The sequence below is a fragment of the Gavialis gangeticus genome, unplaced genomic scaffold (genome assembly GCF_001723915.1).
Source record: "Gavialis gangeticus isolate Ggan-Ray unplaced genomic scaffold, GavGan_comp1, whole genome shotgun sequence".
NCBI lineage: Eukaryota > Metazoa > Chordata > Crocodylia > Gavialidae > Gavialis > Gavialis gangeticus.
This window is the reverse complement of record NW_017729002.1, coordinates 23,798,780-23,814,384: the sequence shown is the minus strand read 5'-3', so window position 1 is coordinate 23,814,384 and position 15,605 is coordinate 23,798,780. Positions and strand designations below refer to the sequence as shown.

At 46.4% G+C, this 15,605-nt stretch overlaps 2 protein-coding genes across 5 annotated transcripts in view; both read left to right on the top strand.

The window, feature by feature from the left end:
* The window catches only part of NHLRC4 (NHL repeat containing 4), a 13,382-nt gene extending 11,045 nt beyond the window's left edge, over window positions 1–2,337 (top strand). Inside the window, exon 2 of one of the 2 annotated variants that reach the window (XM_019507678.1) lies at window positions 949–2,337. In XM_019507678.1, coding sequence (XP_019363223.1) covers window positions 963–2,066 — 1,104 coding nt within the window. In that variant the 5' untranslated portion in view covers window positions 949–962 and the 3' untranslated portion in view covers window positions 2,067–2,337. The remainder of the gene's footprint in view (window positions 1–948) is intronic. The other variant, XM_019507679.1, reaches the window with a different exon arrangement.
* PIGQ (phosphatidylinositol glycan anchor biosynthesis class Q) overlaps window positions 1–15,605 on the top strand; it is a 102,354-nt gene that overhangs the window by 11,044 nt on the left and 75,705 nt on the right. The window contains exons 1-2 of one of the 3 annotated variants that reach the window (XM_019507675.1): window positions 2,436–4,360; window positions 11,741–12,438. In XM_019507675.1, the coding sequence (XP_019363220.1) occupies window positions 4,310–4,360; window positions 11,741–12,438 (749 nt within the window). In that variant the 5' untranslated portion in view covers window positions 2,436–4,309. Of the gene's footprint in view, window positions 1–2,435; window positions 4,361–6,180; window positions 6,258–11,740; window positions 12,439–15,605 lie in introns of those variants that run through there. The other 2 variants (XM_019507676.1, XM_019507677.1) reach the window with 2 other exon arrangements.

Genomic DNA, 15,605 nt, shown 5'->3' with positions numbered 1-15,605 from the left:
GCTCCCTACAGGTCCAGACCATTGCGGAATATTCCTCTTTGGAGGTGGATCCCATCCTCCATCCTTTGTAGGTCTTTCTCTTTATCTGCAGGAGGTCTGCTATTTCCCTGCAGAGCCAAGGGGGCTGCTGTGCCCTTTTGCTGCCTTTCCTCCAAGATGGAATAGCATTAGCTTGTGCATCCAGGATCGCTCTATTGAGGAGCAACCACTCTTCCTGAACTCCCCTCCCCTTTGGGTCATGGTCCCTTAGGGCCTCACTGACAAGCCTCCTGAGCTTGTCAAAGTCAGCTTTCCTGAAGTCGAGGACTTCTGTATTGCTGATGTCTTGCCAGCTTTACGGCAGATGGTGAAGTTGTTCAGCTCGTGATCACTGTCACCCAGCTTTCCATCAATTGTTAGGTCGCCGATTAGGTTGTCCCTGGTTGCCAGTACCAGGTCGAGCAGTGCTTTACCTCTCATTGGCCCATAGACTTCTTGAGTCAGACAGAGGTCATCCACGCACAAGAGGAAGCTGTGTGACTGCTCAGATTTAGCCGAGTGCTCTTCCCATAAGATGTCTAGGTAGTTGAAGTCTCCCATGACAACCAAAAAACAAAGGTGTTTACTTTTAGGGTGCAGGCTGGTGATTATGCAGCCGTAAGTCTGGAAAAATCTTTTTTTCTTCTTTCTATCTTCTATTTGGGGAGGTGTGGTATGTGAGAAAATATGGTACTACAATGGAGAGTATGGTGCCCTACTCTATAGAGAGAACCAGATGTCACTCTGCAAGGATAACTTAGTCTTTGTTTATCTTTTTTTCTTAATATACATTAAAAAAGGGACTGGAGTCTGATATCAGTTATATGGGTGTAACTCTGGAAAGACTCCATTTCACCAAAGGAATGAGTCCGTCCTCACAATGTGTATCTCGATGAGGACTGTAATGGTTTTGTTACCTTTTCCAAATAGGGAGGAGACTAGCCATGGACTATACTCTGGAGGCCACCCATCATAAGGAGAAACTTCTGAAGACTGTTCATGCCCTCCAGGTGAAATCAGACACTACACTCCAGAAGGCAAGCCCACTTCTGAGCAACCACCGGGGAATGGGCATGGTGACAGAGCACCAAGTCCACCAGCTGGCAGAGAAAGCCAAAGGCATCTGTCGTGACTTAGACAACATCAAAAACCTCCTCTACTATCGACAGAATAACCTGGTGCAGCAGATCCCCAACCCCAATGGCAGCAGTTATGGGGGACCAAGTGGAATCCATTGCTCACTGGATGGCTCTATCTACATAACTAGTGAAAATGCACCCTGTGTCCACATCCTTAGTTGCTCAGGCCAAACTCAGCAGCTCCTACCATGCATAGAATGGGGAAGGGAAAGTGAGGCCTTTTTGCCAGAAGATGTGACAGTGACAAGGTCAGGGATGGTGGCTGTAGCTGACATGTTGAACAGAGCCATCCGTGTCTTCAGCCATCACTCCAGGTTCCCCAAAGGAGAATGGATAAAAATTGGGAAGGTCAATTCCCCCAGGGGCATTGGAGTGGACTCAGCAGGAAAGATTCTGGTTACAGACTACACTCAAGGCAAAGTCCACAGCTTTGCATTGGACCATGCCTTTAAGATACTGAGTACTCACATGGTCTCTAACCTTTGTGGACCCCGTTATGTCAGCCTGGGACCTGATGGTGGATTTCTTGTGAGTGAGGAATGCGGTGATGTCAAGCTGTTTAATAACCAGCACAAGATGGTTTACTCTCTTGGCAGCAAATATGGACATCAATTTGGCAACCCTTCCGGGGTCTGTGCTGACATAGAAGGTAACATCCTTGTGGCTGATGAGCAGCACCGAACAGTCCACCTGTTCCCCAAGAGCGGTTCTCCCATCTGCCTGGTGTCTGAAGGGCTACGGAAACCAACAGGTCTGACTTGTTCCACTTCTGGACAGCTTTTAGTAGCAGACACTGGGGACAATTGCATCAAAGTCTTTAAATACCGTGTGAGACCTGCCTACAGTTCTGATGCTCCTTGGGTGTCCTGTGACAGTCCCAACTTAACCCCCAGACAGAGGACAGGATAGATGCCACTATAACCACAAGTAACTCATTTTTTTGTCAGTTATTGTTATGGCCCAGTCACCCTCATTGTGGTACCCCATGTTTTTGGCTTTCAGTGACTCCTGCTGGTAGAGGCAAGAAATAGAACATATGATTTCTACCTGAGTTACCTAGACTGCGTCAATGGCTTTACAATAGCTGAAGAAGTGTTATAGATTACCCAGAATCTTCCCTATACTTCTCTTTGCTGTTGCTTTCCTGCTGAACATAAAGTTTGTGACTCTCCAGATGCCAGAATGGCTATGTATCTTAAACATATGCTCCCCTTTCAAAGTGGCTGTGGTTTCATGTTTATGGCATTAAGGAACATGTTGTGTGAATTGAGGATCAAGACTAGGACTGACAGAATATGTTATTGTCTACAGTGCTTTGTTCACAATAGACTTTATTTGAATGGGGTAACATTTTAAAGATCTCTGCTTATCTGTGGTTCTGATGTTCTTGCCTGGCCATAACTGGTAAGAAACTAGCTATGCACAGAAGGAAAGGCTGAGCAACACAGGTAAGGAGAATATCCACAAAATGCAAGGCATTTCATACTAGAGCAACTGAAAAGATTGAGAGACTGAATTCAACATATTTCTGCAGTGCACATCATACACACATACGTATATGCACAACTGGAGAATGAGTGCCTCACAATTCAGCAGTGAATATGATTCCCAACACAAACATAAAACTGGGAATGAGTACCCTGTACTTTTGTAGTGCAGCTCTCATATGTATACTGCATACACACATAATCACATGCCTCACACATTAGCAGTGAGCATGATACACACAGACAGAACAAGCACCGAGGAACCTCACTTCTGTAAAGAATTCTGCAAGTACATGCTCCACAGCTGGCCCTCAGTGCCATATGCCTTCACAGCGAGCATTAGGGAACCCAAAGCTGGGACTCAGCACTTCCGCATTGTGTGACACACATTTTCCACCAGCTTGGAATTCAGAGACCTTGCTTCGGAGAACTACACACATAAGCCTTATCAACAAAGGGCAGTACCATGCAGAATGGGTGTGGGAGAGGAGAGGAGAGGAAAGGCATCCCACCGAGGAGGTGTGGGTAACGGTTCCTTTCAGATACCACCCAGGCTTCCGGCTAAGACCTGTTCCCCCTGAAGCAAACAAGAATCTGCAAATAAGGGGCCTGGTTTGCCCCTAGTGTAACTCAATTATGGAATTTTACAGGGCCCTGGAATTTGTGCCAAATAACTGCCTGATCTGAAATAACAACAAACTGCAGTCTTGCTTCTTTCACCCCAACAGATTTTTCCTCCTACCCTGCCAGGGCACCCTCTACAAAAGTGCTGGCCTACCTGGTGTGCTTTGGATCACCCCAAAACTCTCTTGTAGAACCATGGCAGGATAAAAGAAGATGGCAAAATAGTATGGACAAAATCAGATAGGTGAATGAATGGTTCAGGTGTGGAAGATGAGCGTGCGACTATCCTTTCACTCCCATCTGTTCCTCTTTTCCCCAGCATCCAAAACAAACCCCCTGGCTCCAAGGTTTGAACTCCAGCATGAAAGACCCATCTGCCACAAATCTTTTAACACCTTCCCCTCTAATTCTAAGATGTCCAAAGCTGTCCAAAATACTGGTGTATGCTCCACACTCCCCAAGCCACATGGCATTCATAAAAAAGGATGTTCTAGTTTGGAGGTCCAGCAAATATAATTACTTTTTTAATACATGTGCCAACCTAAGACAGCCTGAAGAATTGTGCACGTGTGTGCACATTGGGTACATGTGGGACAGTGGGAGTCTAACCAGGTGGATAAAGACACAGGACAACTTCACTGTTATTTAAGGACTGCACAAGGGACCCTGTTTGCCCATTACAGCATGAGAAGAACTATTTTAGACTCAATGTCCATTGCTCAGATCTTGTGCTGAGGGGGCACCCTATGAATAAATTTGATATGCTGACTTTTTCAGTGGCCCAGAAAATGGTTGCATCAATTAGTTTCAGGATTTCAAGAGTTAATCCAAGCAGGTCTCCCTTATCAGTAGGCCCAGCCCGCTGTTGTAGCACGGCAGTTACAGTGTGAACTTAGCACACCATGCTCAGTGATATAGTGAAGACTCAGAAAAAAGCAGATAAGAGGGTAAGTTCATTTCCAGCTGCTCCTGGCATGGTTTTCATTTGTAGCACAGGCTCAGTACTAAGGACTAGGTCTGCACCTGCTACAGTCAACGCAAATGCTCTCACTGAAGGCTTCTGGGGGACAAGATCAGACATCGAAAGCTCAGGTAAATCGTGTCTCTGAGTCTGCTTAAACCTCTTGGCTGCCAAAATACAGGGAAAGGCAAAGAAGTAACCAAGAGATGTGCTCTGGGATACAAGACGTTTAAAACCATTTTTATTTTAATTTTATTTTGAACTGAAATTTAGAAATAAAACTATCATTTGTATTTGTTACAATTTAAAATAACTGTTGGGTTAAAAAAACCCTCCCTTTTATGTAAAATTGAACATTACTTTTGGTTTTTATCAGGGAAAACTGGAATACAAATGTTGATTTCCCACAGGAAATTTTTTTTTTCATCAGAACTGACAGTTTCAAATGAAAAATTGTATTTTTAATAAAACCATATTTTTGATCAGGAAAACTTTAAATTCAAAAAGGTGTTAGCCCTCTGTAAGAATGAAAGTGCTTCCTTCCACATGTCTCCACATACGTCTGGTTCCAGAACCTCAATCAGCCTGTGCACCAGGAGGCTGCCATTTAGGAGAGTCTGCAAGACTGAACAAAGGTAGGCCTTGGAAAGCCTTGAGGTTGTATACCATTTAAGTCACGGTGTTGTGTCTGCAGTATGAAGACATTATGAAGATAGTGCTGCCACATTTGAATGCTGCCACATTGAAAGAATCATGAGCTTGGATAAAAAAAAACATGAGGTTTGGGGTTTTTTTAAGTACATTTTGGGTTTTCTTTATTTGAGATCAACCCTGTAAAAATCAGGCAACTGTAAAAATGTTAGGATGAGTGGCATCTAAGATCCCTGTAAGTGGGGCTTGTGTGCCATTAAAAAAAGTCCATAGCTAGTGAAAAGTGTGTGAGACATGCTGGCACAGTTGTCACACTGTGTTCTAAGGCAGTGGTCTCCAAAGTGGGGTGCACAAGACGATCCATTGGGGTGCGGGAAGAAAATATTAGAACTTCTATTTATATTTATATAAATATACATATATTGGGGGTGCATGCTCAAAAATTTTTTACTGATAGGGGTGTGCGATCAAAAAAGTTTGGAGACCACTGTTTTAAGGTGCTGATTTCTGAAGGACAGCTTTTGAAGGATGGTGATTACAGGGCTCACCAGGGCCATCTACATGTGTTTTTTAATGTGCAGTAGCCTATTCTACTGTGTATTAAAGCAGTGCTTAAAAAACAGGCTAATGCACTAATGTGCAATAGAATAGGCTACTGCACATTCAGTGTCACCTAAAAAGCGCTTAACACAACCTAATGTGCATTTATTTAGTACCTCATACTGGCAGCATTAGCACTGGCATCATTAGGGTCCCTAAACATGTTCCTGCGCTGAAACTTTCACACTTTTATTCAGTCTTGCCCACTAGTACTGCTTCTTAAAGTCCCATCTCCTGCAGTCATATTATTGCCAGAGTCTCAGTATTTCTAAAGTTCAAAGATCTCCGCTCAAATAAGCACAAATGATTATTTTTCAGCTAATCTCATGATTTGTGAGGGCTGACTCCTGATTTTGGAACATGTGGGGTGACAGCACTAGCGTCATTAGGGTCCCCTTAGCTCAGTGCCTGCCTGCACCCTAAAGGCAAATATCTGATGCCCACAGCTGGCTCCTGGCACTAAATGAAGGGCACAGAGTGGGAGCTCCCCCGACAAGACGTGTGTGGGAGGGAGTGGAAGCTGGTGGCCCTCTATTCTAGCCAGGCCCTTCACGCTGTTAAGGTGAAAGGGGACACTGGGGTTCAGAGGTCTGGGGGGTGGGGAAGCCCCGCGAGGCGGAACCCTGGAGCCACGGCCTTTGTTGCCTGCCCGGGACCCATTTGAGAGCGGACGGCGCGGACTCCTCCGAGCGGGGGACCGCGTCACCTAGCAGCAGGCCAGCAGCACCCGGAAGTGACTTGAATGTCAAGAGGTGCCGCCCGGTGGTCGCTAGCAGGGTAGGGGGGCGCTGTTCCCTGCAAGCCGGCCGGGGCGGCGTGGGGGGCAGGTCGCTGCACGGGCAAGGGGCCGGGGAGGCTGAGGGGAGTTGCTCAGGGGCCGGGGGCGGGGCCCGCCCTGTGCGGGAAGGGGTCGCCCTGGGGCCTCCTGTGAGCTGTCCGCTCTACCCCGTCCCCTCCCGCCCTGGCAAGGGCGTCCCCCGGGGAGCTCAGGCCACAGCCCCCCGTCCCGGGTGCTGCAGCTCTCCGCCTGCTCTGCGTGAGGCGGGAGTCTCTGTCCTGTCTGTGGTGAGCTGGAGCAGTGTGGCAGGGGCCCATTCACACAGGAGCTGATGTGTGGCCCCCAGCTAATTTCACACTGGAATAAAACCATCTTCGAAATGGCTCCAGCTCCTCAGCACCATGCAGAAGCTCTCTGAACATGGAGGGTTATAAGGAAGCCGAATGAACTAGTCTAGTTTTGCCCGGTTGAAGGCTCCAGGGCATTGCAGCAGGCCTGAGGTCTGGATTGGAGTGTATTCCTCCTCCAGGCTCACACTTTTGCTTCAGATATATCTAGAGGGTTTTGTGTGCCAGGGAGCCCTAGCCAAGCTCCCAATATACCTGACCAGGAAGGAGGCTCTGGCTGGGAGGACCCCAAGGCCATTTTCCTGTCCCTGATTCATTAACATTTCTAGGCAGAGTTTCACTGGTTTGTGTCCACTGGCTCCTTGGATGCGTTTGAGGGCCACTGGGCACTGTCCGGTGGGCTCAGTGCCATGTCCCCTTTTAGTGCACCTGTTTTAAACCTCTGACCTCACTCCTGTCCCTGTTTTCTCTGTTGTTTCCAAATCAGTTGATGTGTCCTCAGTGGCCTCCCTACTAAGGGAGGCTTACGGTTCTTCCCTGATGGGCCCAAGCCCATGATCCACGAGGCACATCAAAAGGCCTGTGTCAGGAGCTCCACAGAGCAAATCCTGCCTGTGGATACAGAACCTCTATTAGCTATGGGTTTGTGCAGACACTTTATAGAGCAGCATTTGAACATGAATCCATCGTTCAGGGTGGGAATTCAATTTTGTGCCCTTGTAGGATGCCAGCAGAACAGCCCTGGGAACTGAAGTCCTATATTCAAAGCAGGTACAGCATGGAAAGTGATGGTTCACATTTCTTTTTCTGGACACGCTGTCGGGGGGGTCAGAAGGGAGTCCAGGTTCATTCAGTCTTTGGCCTCATCGCTAAGAAAGTAGATGAGGTGGCTGATGTCACTTTTCAAGGTGGGTTTTTGGTGTTGGCAGCAGTCTGCTTGGGTGGAGAGGGAGATCCCAACACATTTCATTTTCATTCATGAACAGTCAATGACTAGCAGCTTTAACTCACTTTTAGCCTTTTCTGGATTGGAGCTGGCAAACATTGAGATGAATGTTCCTTATCCATTACCAGGCCCTAGACCAATCCAGTCATTTGTGAATATTTTTTCAAAGTGTAGATCTCTAAGTAGAGTGGGGCTGGAGCAGGTGCTGCACAGCCAGAGCGGGCAAGGCGCGGGACAGAGCCATGAGCTGCTTGTCTGGAGGGTGTGGCAGACAGGGGGCAGCACCTGCCCTGCATGCACACCAGGAGGGCATGGGGGGCGTGTGCCCCCCCCCTGCACACATCTGCTCCCTGCTCCCACATACTGGGGGCAGGGAGTAGCAGGTCAGGAGTGAGGGGCACCACCAGAGATGGGGGCATGGAGGGCTGTGGGTTGGGAGTGAGGGTCACTAGCAGGTCCAGGGGGCTGTTTTCAAGTTAAACTGTTTACTGTGTCAGGACTGGCCCTCAGTGTTTACAGATGGATCCTGGAGAGCGTGTGCGCCTGAATTGGCGTGCAGGGTAGGGAAGGATGCCCCTGTGGGCTGGGGCGGGGGGCTGCACTGGGCTCTTCCCAGCAGGGGGCTGGGGTGGGCTGGGCTGAGCTTAGGGTGTGCAGCAGCAGCACTGGGAGGGGGCACTGGGGGGGCCTACAGCGAATTGTGGTGGCTGCAGCCCCACCCCCATAGCTGCCCTCTCAGCGCTGCCACCACCCATCCTGAGCACAGTGCAGCCCAGCCCAGCCCCCCTGGTATTTACTCATTGTGTTTTTACTGGGTCAGTGAAAATATACAAATCAATTTTCTTTTTCTTTTAAATATTCCATTTCTAGTAAAATTCCCTTTTAAGTTTTCAGTCAGTACTGCAATATACTGAGTGTGTAATTGTTGCAGGAGATTTTTAATAGGGTAAGATTCATAGATGTTAGGGTCAATAGGGGCCTCAGTAGGTCATTGAGTCTGACCCCCTGCCCTGGGCAGGAAAGAGCACTGGGGTCAGATGACCCCAGCTAGGTGTTTTTCCAGTCTGCTCTTGAACACCCCCAAGGTAGGGGAGAGCACCACCTCCCTTGGAAGCCCATTCCAGATTCTAGCAACCCTTACTGTAAAGAAGTTCTTTCTAATGTCAAACCTAAATCTGCTTTCTGTCCATTTGTGGCCATTGTTCCTAGTTACTCCAGGAGGTATCCTAGTAAATAGAGCATCTCATATTCCCTGCTGCTGTCCTCTGATGAATTTATAGGCAGCCACAGGATCACCTCTCATCCTTCTCTTGAGAAGGCTGAAGAGATCTAGGTTCCTCAGTCTCTCCTCGTAGGGCCTTACCTGCAGGCCTCTGACCATATAAGTTGCCCTCCTCTGAACCCTCTCAAGATTCTCCGCATCCCTCTTGAAATGCGGTGTCCAAAACTGAATACAATACTCCAACTGTGGTCTGACCAGTGCAGCATAGAAGGGAAGGATCACCTCCCTGGACCTGTTTGTCATGCATCTGCTAATGCGTGATAAAGTACGGTTAGCCTTGTTGATCACTTTGTCACATTGATGACTCATGTTCATCTTGGAGTCAACTATGACTCCAAGATCCCTTTCTGCTGCTGTGCTGCTGAGAAGGTCATCCCCCACCCTGTAAGTGTATAGGTGGTTCTTTTTGCCTAGGTGCAGCACTTTGCACTTGTCTTTATGCACTGCATCCTATTTCATTCTGCCCATTTTTCCAACCTGTTCAGATCTGCCTGGATCCGTTCCCTACCCTCTGGTGTGTTAACTTTGTGAACTTGGACAGGGTGCTCTCTACGCCCTCATCCAAGCCACTGAAGAAGACAGTGAATAGCACCGGTCCAAGGACCAAGCCTTGCGGGACTCCACTGCCCACATCTTTCCAGGCTGATATCGACCCGTTCACCGCCAAATAAGTTTACATTTAATATATATTTTTAAATTCTTGGAAACATTTATGTTGGCCTTGTTTCTTAAAAGTGTTCTATTTGTTTTCCTTTTTCTGTTACTAAAACTAAATTTTGCACACAAGAAGACTCCTTTAACAGTCTTAGGCTGGATATGGGGAAAACTGTTGGGGTTGTTCAACAAAAGGCCCACTGTCTTTCAAAAAGGAAATTACTTTTGTAAGAAGACAGGTTTTATCACTGTTGGTGCAGAGTGGGTACATATCAATGTTCTCAGTCTGGGAAGACACTCCCTAATTTATAGTAAAAGAATGGAACAATTTCCTCCCTGTTCCCTCTTTCCTGCTCCTTCGTATTTTAATAGATTTGATAAGTATGTCCTAAGGTTTCTTTAGCCCATTTGGCTCTCTTAATTACTATGGTTTAGTGGATGAGAGACTGTGACCTGAGCTTTTTAGCTATAGCCTTTAGCTCCCTTTATCTCCTTCAGCTCATTTTGTGTATTGTACCCACCTTTTACCAATATGTCACTTCTGTCATCTTCTCTTTCCACACTCACTGCTCGTTTTCATAATGTCCTTCTACGTCCCTCATCTCTGCTTGAGGCCTGGCCTCCTTTTCTTATTTGTTGGTGCTTTCCTAAGACCTTTCTTCCTCAAAGCCTCCATAAATCAGAGATTGTCCCTCTGGCTAAGGAGACCTGGGAATGCTTCCCTGGTGAGCTGGAGGGGACTGTCAGACAGTGAGGTGACCAACTCCCCTCAGGAGCTAAGGGTAGTGCTCACACTTCTACATCAATATTGTTAAACAGAAAATCTCTGTGGATGCCCACATGCCCTGTAATTTATGCCCTGGTTTGGCCTCTGCAGGTTTGAAGAGAAAGGGAAAACTCCAAGAAATTAGCCCTTGATAATAACAACTGTGTGCTCGTCCCACTGCCAGCAATGGGCCACATGCCAAGGAAGCTTCACCTTTCCGCCTCAAGGGGCTGAGAACTCAACCGTGAGCAGGCATTTCCTATTGCTGTGTTTAGCAGGCCTCTAGCTCTCCAAGTGAATGAATCACTTGAATATGTTGTTCCCCACCAGCCACTCCATCACAATACAGCTGGTGCTTTTTCCATCACAAATTGCCAGATGCATAGACTTGATAGATCAGTTGTATTTTATTAAATAAAGAGAAAAACAAATACACCAGAGACCTCCTAACATGTTATAAATATACTGTGTGCGGATTTCTGTTTCCAATTGACTGGTCCCATCACAAAGAATCCAGCCTGAGGGGTCCTGGAGTTGTCATATCCCTAGCACAGCAACGAAGGACAGAAAAGGACGAACAATCTCTGGATGCTGATTTATCTGTGCCAGCTCCCTCCTTGTTGCAATTACATTTTTATTAGATACTTCCACATTATTTAAACACTGTCCACTAGTTCACAGCTCAAAATGTATTTATTTTTAAACTGAATTTAAATGATGGGATTAGAAAGAAATATTCCCCTTACAGGCAGATTATTATACAGCTGCTCATATCCTTCTCCTTTCTCTTGGAGAACCCAGTATTAACCACTTGCAGAGGCAAGACACTGAACTAGAAAAACCTCTGGTTTTAGCCAGCCCAGCAACTTGTATGTTCATTAGTGTAACATTATGAAAGACTGTTTCAAGATTGGAGTTTCCAACACAAGGTTATTCCACCAGTCTCACTAAAATGTCATTTCAAGAACTTGTGTTTATCAGAAGCTTGCCAAATACCTCTCTATTGTCTATGATTTTAAATGCCATTGGGTGCATCTACATGAGACGCTACTGCACAGCCGTTACTGTGCATTTATTTAGTACTTGCTAAATAAATACAAGTACTTAGCAAGTACTAAATAAATGCTCAATAACTGGAGTTACTGTGCAGTAGCATCAGCAAACATCTTTTAGGTGATGCTACTGTGCAGCAGCCTAATAATACTGCACAGTAGCATATTAGCATTGTCTGTGCTGTGACATTACTGTGAATTATTTTTCAGCTAGTGTGTAGTCAGCAGCAGCTCGTGTAGATGGACCCAGTTTGTGGTATTGGCTAACGTTAGGTCCTTAATCTCACTGCAGAGGCGATTCTTAGCAAGTGCTTGAATTTGGTGATTAGGAATGACACTGGGTCTTCATTCCAGTTGTTTTCATTTAATGCAGATACTTTTCTGGACTTTTTACTGCAGTCTATAAGTTTTTGGGTTGTTGTTTTTTATTGGCAGGTAGAAAGTTCTTCAAGTATTCCTATGGTGGTACTGAAGGTCTTCTTCCCCTCTTGCTGCTCCTCAGCAGAAAGCGGTCTTTTGGTTGGCCACTGGATCCCAGAACAGAATTCTGCAGTTATCCTGGCTGTGGTCCATTTTCCTTTTATTCCTGTCCAGGTGAAGCAATACCTCTCTGAAGTCCGGCAAGTGACTCAGGTCAATGTTTCTGTACTGGGCACATGGAGTAACTGCAAAAAGAAGGAAGAGAGCTTGAGTGAGTTCCTGGAAGATCTTGGCACAATCTTTTCCCATGAGCCATGGATTCAGCTTTGCAAAGAGACAGACAGCAAGTTTTGGAGTTGTTCTATTATTCAGAAACACCCCAGTACTCCCAAGGAAGATGAAATTATATTGGTGTATTATGACCAACGCAAAGTAATGCTTTCGCACCTCCATCCCCCAAGGAACCTGACCAACTCCACTGATCACAAAGCAGAGGATGCCTCAAAACTAGCTGTCATATTTGACACAGTGGCAAAGAGCAAGGTACTGTTTATGAAAGACAGATATGATTATGGGCCCATCAAGCTGACCCATTGGCAGTCAGAAGGAGTAGAAGCCAGTATAATTGTGGAGCTGATGAAGCAAGCTTCCATTCCTGTGTGTATGCTGCTGACATTTCTGCTTTCATTTGTCTCCAGTGTCTGTAAAAGCAGGTATGGCTCAGCTTATGTGTTTCATGGAAACTTAGGGAAAGATTTGCTGGAAACAGGCAAAATGCATTATGGTAAAATCTCTTAACTAAGTTGTGTAAGGGGCCATGTGACTGCCATTGAAGGTTCTACTTGTACAGGTGTCCAGTTTGATCACTCGGATTTCTTGGCTAACTGAATCAGTTTACCACAGTGAATATAGACTATACAGCATCCGTATCAAAACAAGGGGTGTCATTTCAACATAAAGAGCTGCTATTAATAGTAGCTCTGTGCTTTTCAGAGTCAGAGGGAGGAAAGTAACTGTGATTGTTCCCCTGAAATCTTCAGGACACTCCAATTCAAGAAATGCTGAAGGAGTTGCTACTTACTTGCTTGTGTGAGGTTCCAGGGGCAATAGATAGTACAGGGAGACCCTGGGTGGAACCTGCTATTGAAGCCAAGTGAGCATGGAGAAGAAAGTAATATCTTGGGAGTCTGGTCCAATGCAAAGTACATGGCTGCTGTATTGGTAGCTATTATCTCTAAGTGTTTCCTCAAATTTCATGAGATTCTGAAAGGAGCTGTGAACTAAGCTGAGCTAATTTCAGTTTTCCCTGGGGACACCCACTCTGCCTTAGCTTCATGCATTTGTTTTCTCCAGTTACTCTCCATGGCAAATGATCTATTATTTCACCCCCTGGGTTTTCAGCCCACAATGGCTTAATCCCTACTTACTCTGAATTGCCCCTGAGGCTGATGAACACTGTAAAGCACTGGCAAACACTGCCTCCAACTCCAACTTTTTTCTGAAGTCAAAGAGTGCTGCTGTACCCCAAGGCTGAATTAGCAGGAAGTTAATGGGAGGACACTGGACCATATACATCCTTGATGAATCTTTATTGACTTACGTTGGTGTACTAGCTGCAGTGGAGTTTCACCAAGGTGAATGTACTGCCTCCAGTGTCATGTTCTTCAAAAGCTGGCACCAATGTGCAGTTCCAAACAGATCTGAAAGAAAAAAGCCCTTCTATATAAAGCTTACAAACATGGCTGGGCAATCCGTCTAGTGAGATTGTGTTGCACTGTCAAAAAGTGGATTGGGTTTCAGTTTCCAAGCTGCAAGAGGACAGTTTGATTAATCAGATTTTGATAACAGCTACTAAAGCATTCATGGGCCAATCTTTTCAAGTATAGCCTCAAGGTATGAGGAATGGAATCCTTTAACATGTTTCTAATAGTATAATACTGTCATAAAAATTACAGTGAACCATTTCATACACAACAGTTGGCTTTTTCTGTCTGATATATAAAGCTAAAACTGTTATTTTTGTATTTGAGTTAGTGTAAATTGAGGGTAAGCAGAGGCCACTGATTTGTAGGATGGCACTGTTTACAACAGGTCTTTATTTGTGATTATAGTCATGTGGAACTATTAAGCAGTGGTGAGAGCACTAAATTGGAGTTCTGGTGTTTAGAGTTCTCTTGCCACCTCTCCATTGCCTCACTCTGTGGCCCAGGACAAATCACTGTCTCTCTGCAGCTCAGTTTTCTCCTTTGTAAATTGGATGTATATCTACCAAGGTGTCCTTGTCTTAGGTGTTGTGACACCAGTTAGGCATCTGGCCTCAGCGGGGTGATTGCAGGAAACAGAGTTAGGTGCCTAGGTTCTCTGTACAATCACTGGGGACAGTTAAGCACCTCCAAGGATGATCCATACAAACTGGTGTGGTGCCAGAGGACTGGAAGAGGGCCAGTGTGGTTCCCATCTTCAGAAAGGGGAAGAAGGAGGACCCGGGAAACTATAGGCCAGTTAGTCTTACCTCGATCCTGGGCACGCTTTTTGAGAAAATTATTCTGGCACATATCCACGAGGGGCCAGCAGGAGAGGTCATGCTTAGGGGCAACCAACACGGGTTCATTAGTGGCAGGTCCTGTCAGACCAACCTGGTGGCCTTCTATGATCAGATCACCAAATCACTAGATGCAGGGGTAGCAGTGGACATAGTCTTCCTGGACTTTTGGAAGGCCTTCGACACTGTCTCTCACCCTGTTCTCATTAAGAAACTGGGGGACTGCGGTGTCGACACCCACACAGTCAATTGAGTCACCAACTGGCTGGAGGGCCGCACCCAGAAAGTGGTGGTGGATGGGTCATTTTCGACCTGGAGGGAGTGGGCAGTGGCATTCTGCAGGGCTCGGTCTAGGCTAGATAGGCTAGATATCAGGAGGCGCTACTTCACGGTCAGGGCGGCTAGGAACTGGAACCAACTTCCAGGAGAAGTGGTGCTGGCTCCTACCCGGGGGGTCTTTAAGAGGAGGTTGGATGTACACCTTGCTGGGGTCGTTTGACCCCAGTACTCTTTCCTGCTATGGCAGGGGGTCAGACTAGATGATCTACTCAGGTCCCTTCCGACCCTAGAAACTACGAAACTATGAAACTCGTGCTGAGCACAGGGTGCACATCTGAAGTTCCAGTCCTGTCTGGAGTTCAGATGCTTGACTCAGGGCTTATACATTAGGTACTATGCTTGACTCAGGGCTTATACATTAGGTACTACATCCACTCAGGATCTCAATCTCACAGTCCTATTCCGAGAGTGAGCACTTAGTTCAGCAGGACTGTCTTTTCATGACAGCAGCAACAGCACCCACCTTTTGTATAATAACCTAGTGGTTAAAGCACTCACCCAGGAAATATATTACCTGGTCCTTGTCAGACTAGGAGGGTTCAAACCCATCTCCTACCTACAAGAGAATTTCCTAAACCCCAGGCTATAGAGTGTGCTGCTGCTGAAGCTGAGCCACAGTGCAGCCAGGAACACTACAGTGATGGGGCCAGAAAGAGAGCAGGCAAAAAGGACCCTATCATGGTAGCCTAGTGGTTAGGGCATTCAGCTGAGAGATCTGTTCCAGCTCAACAGGAATATTTCTGTTTTATCCACAGAATATCTAATGTAGAAAATCATAAGCCATCTTGGGAGCAGACACTAAGAACCTACACTCTCCAATTGCAAGGGAATTTCTGGGGTGGCTTGGAGTAGGGGAGGCTAGAGGGCACTCTGTGGGCTGTCCATTAGGCCCGTGTGAAGCAGCTGGTGTTCGCTTCAGATTTGGATTCGGCTGATTTGGGGGATAGTGATTCAATCTGGTGATTCGAATCACTGTCCCAAATCAATTCAGCTAAATCT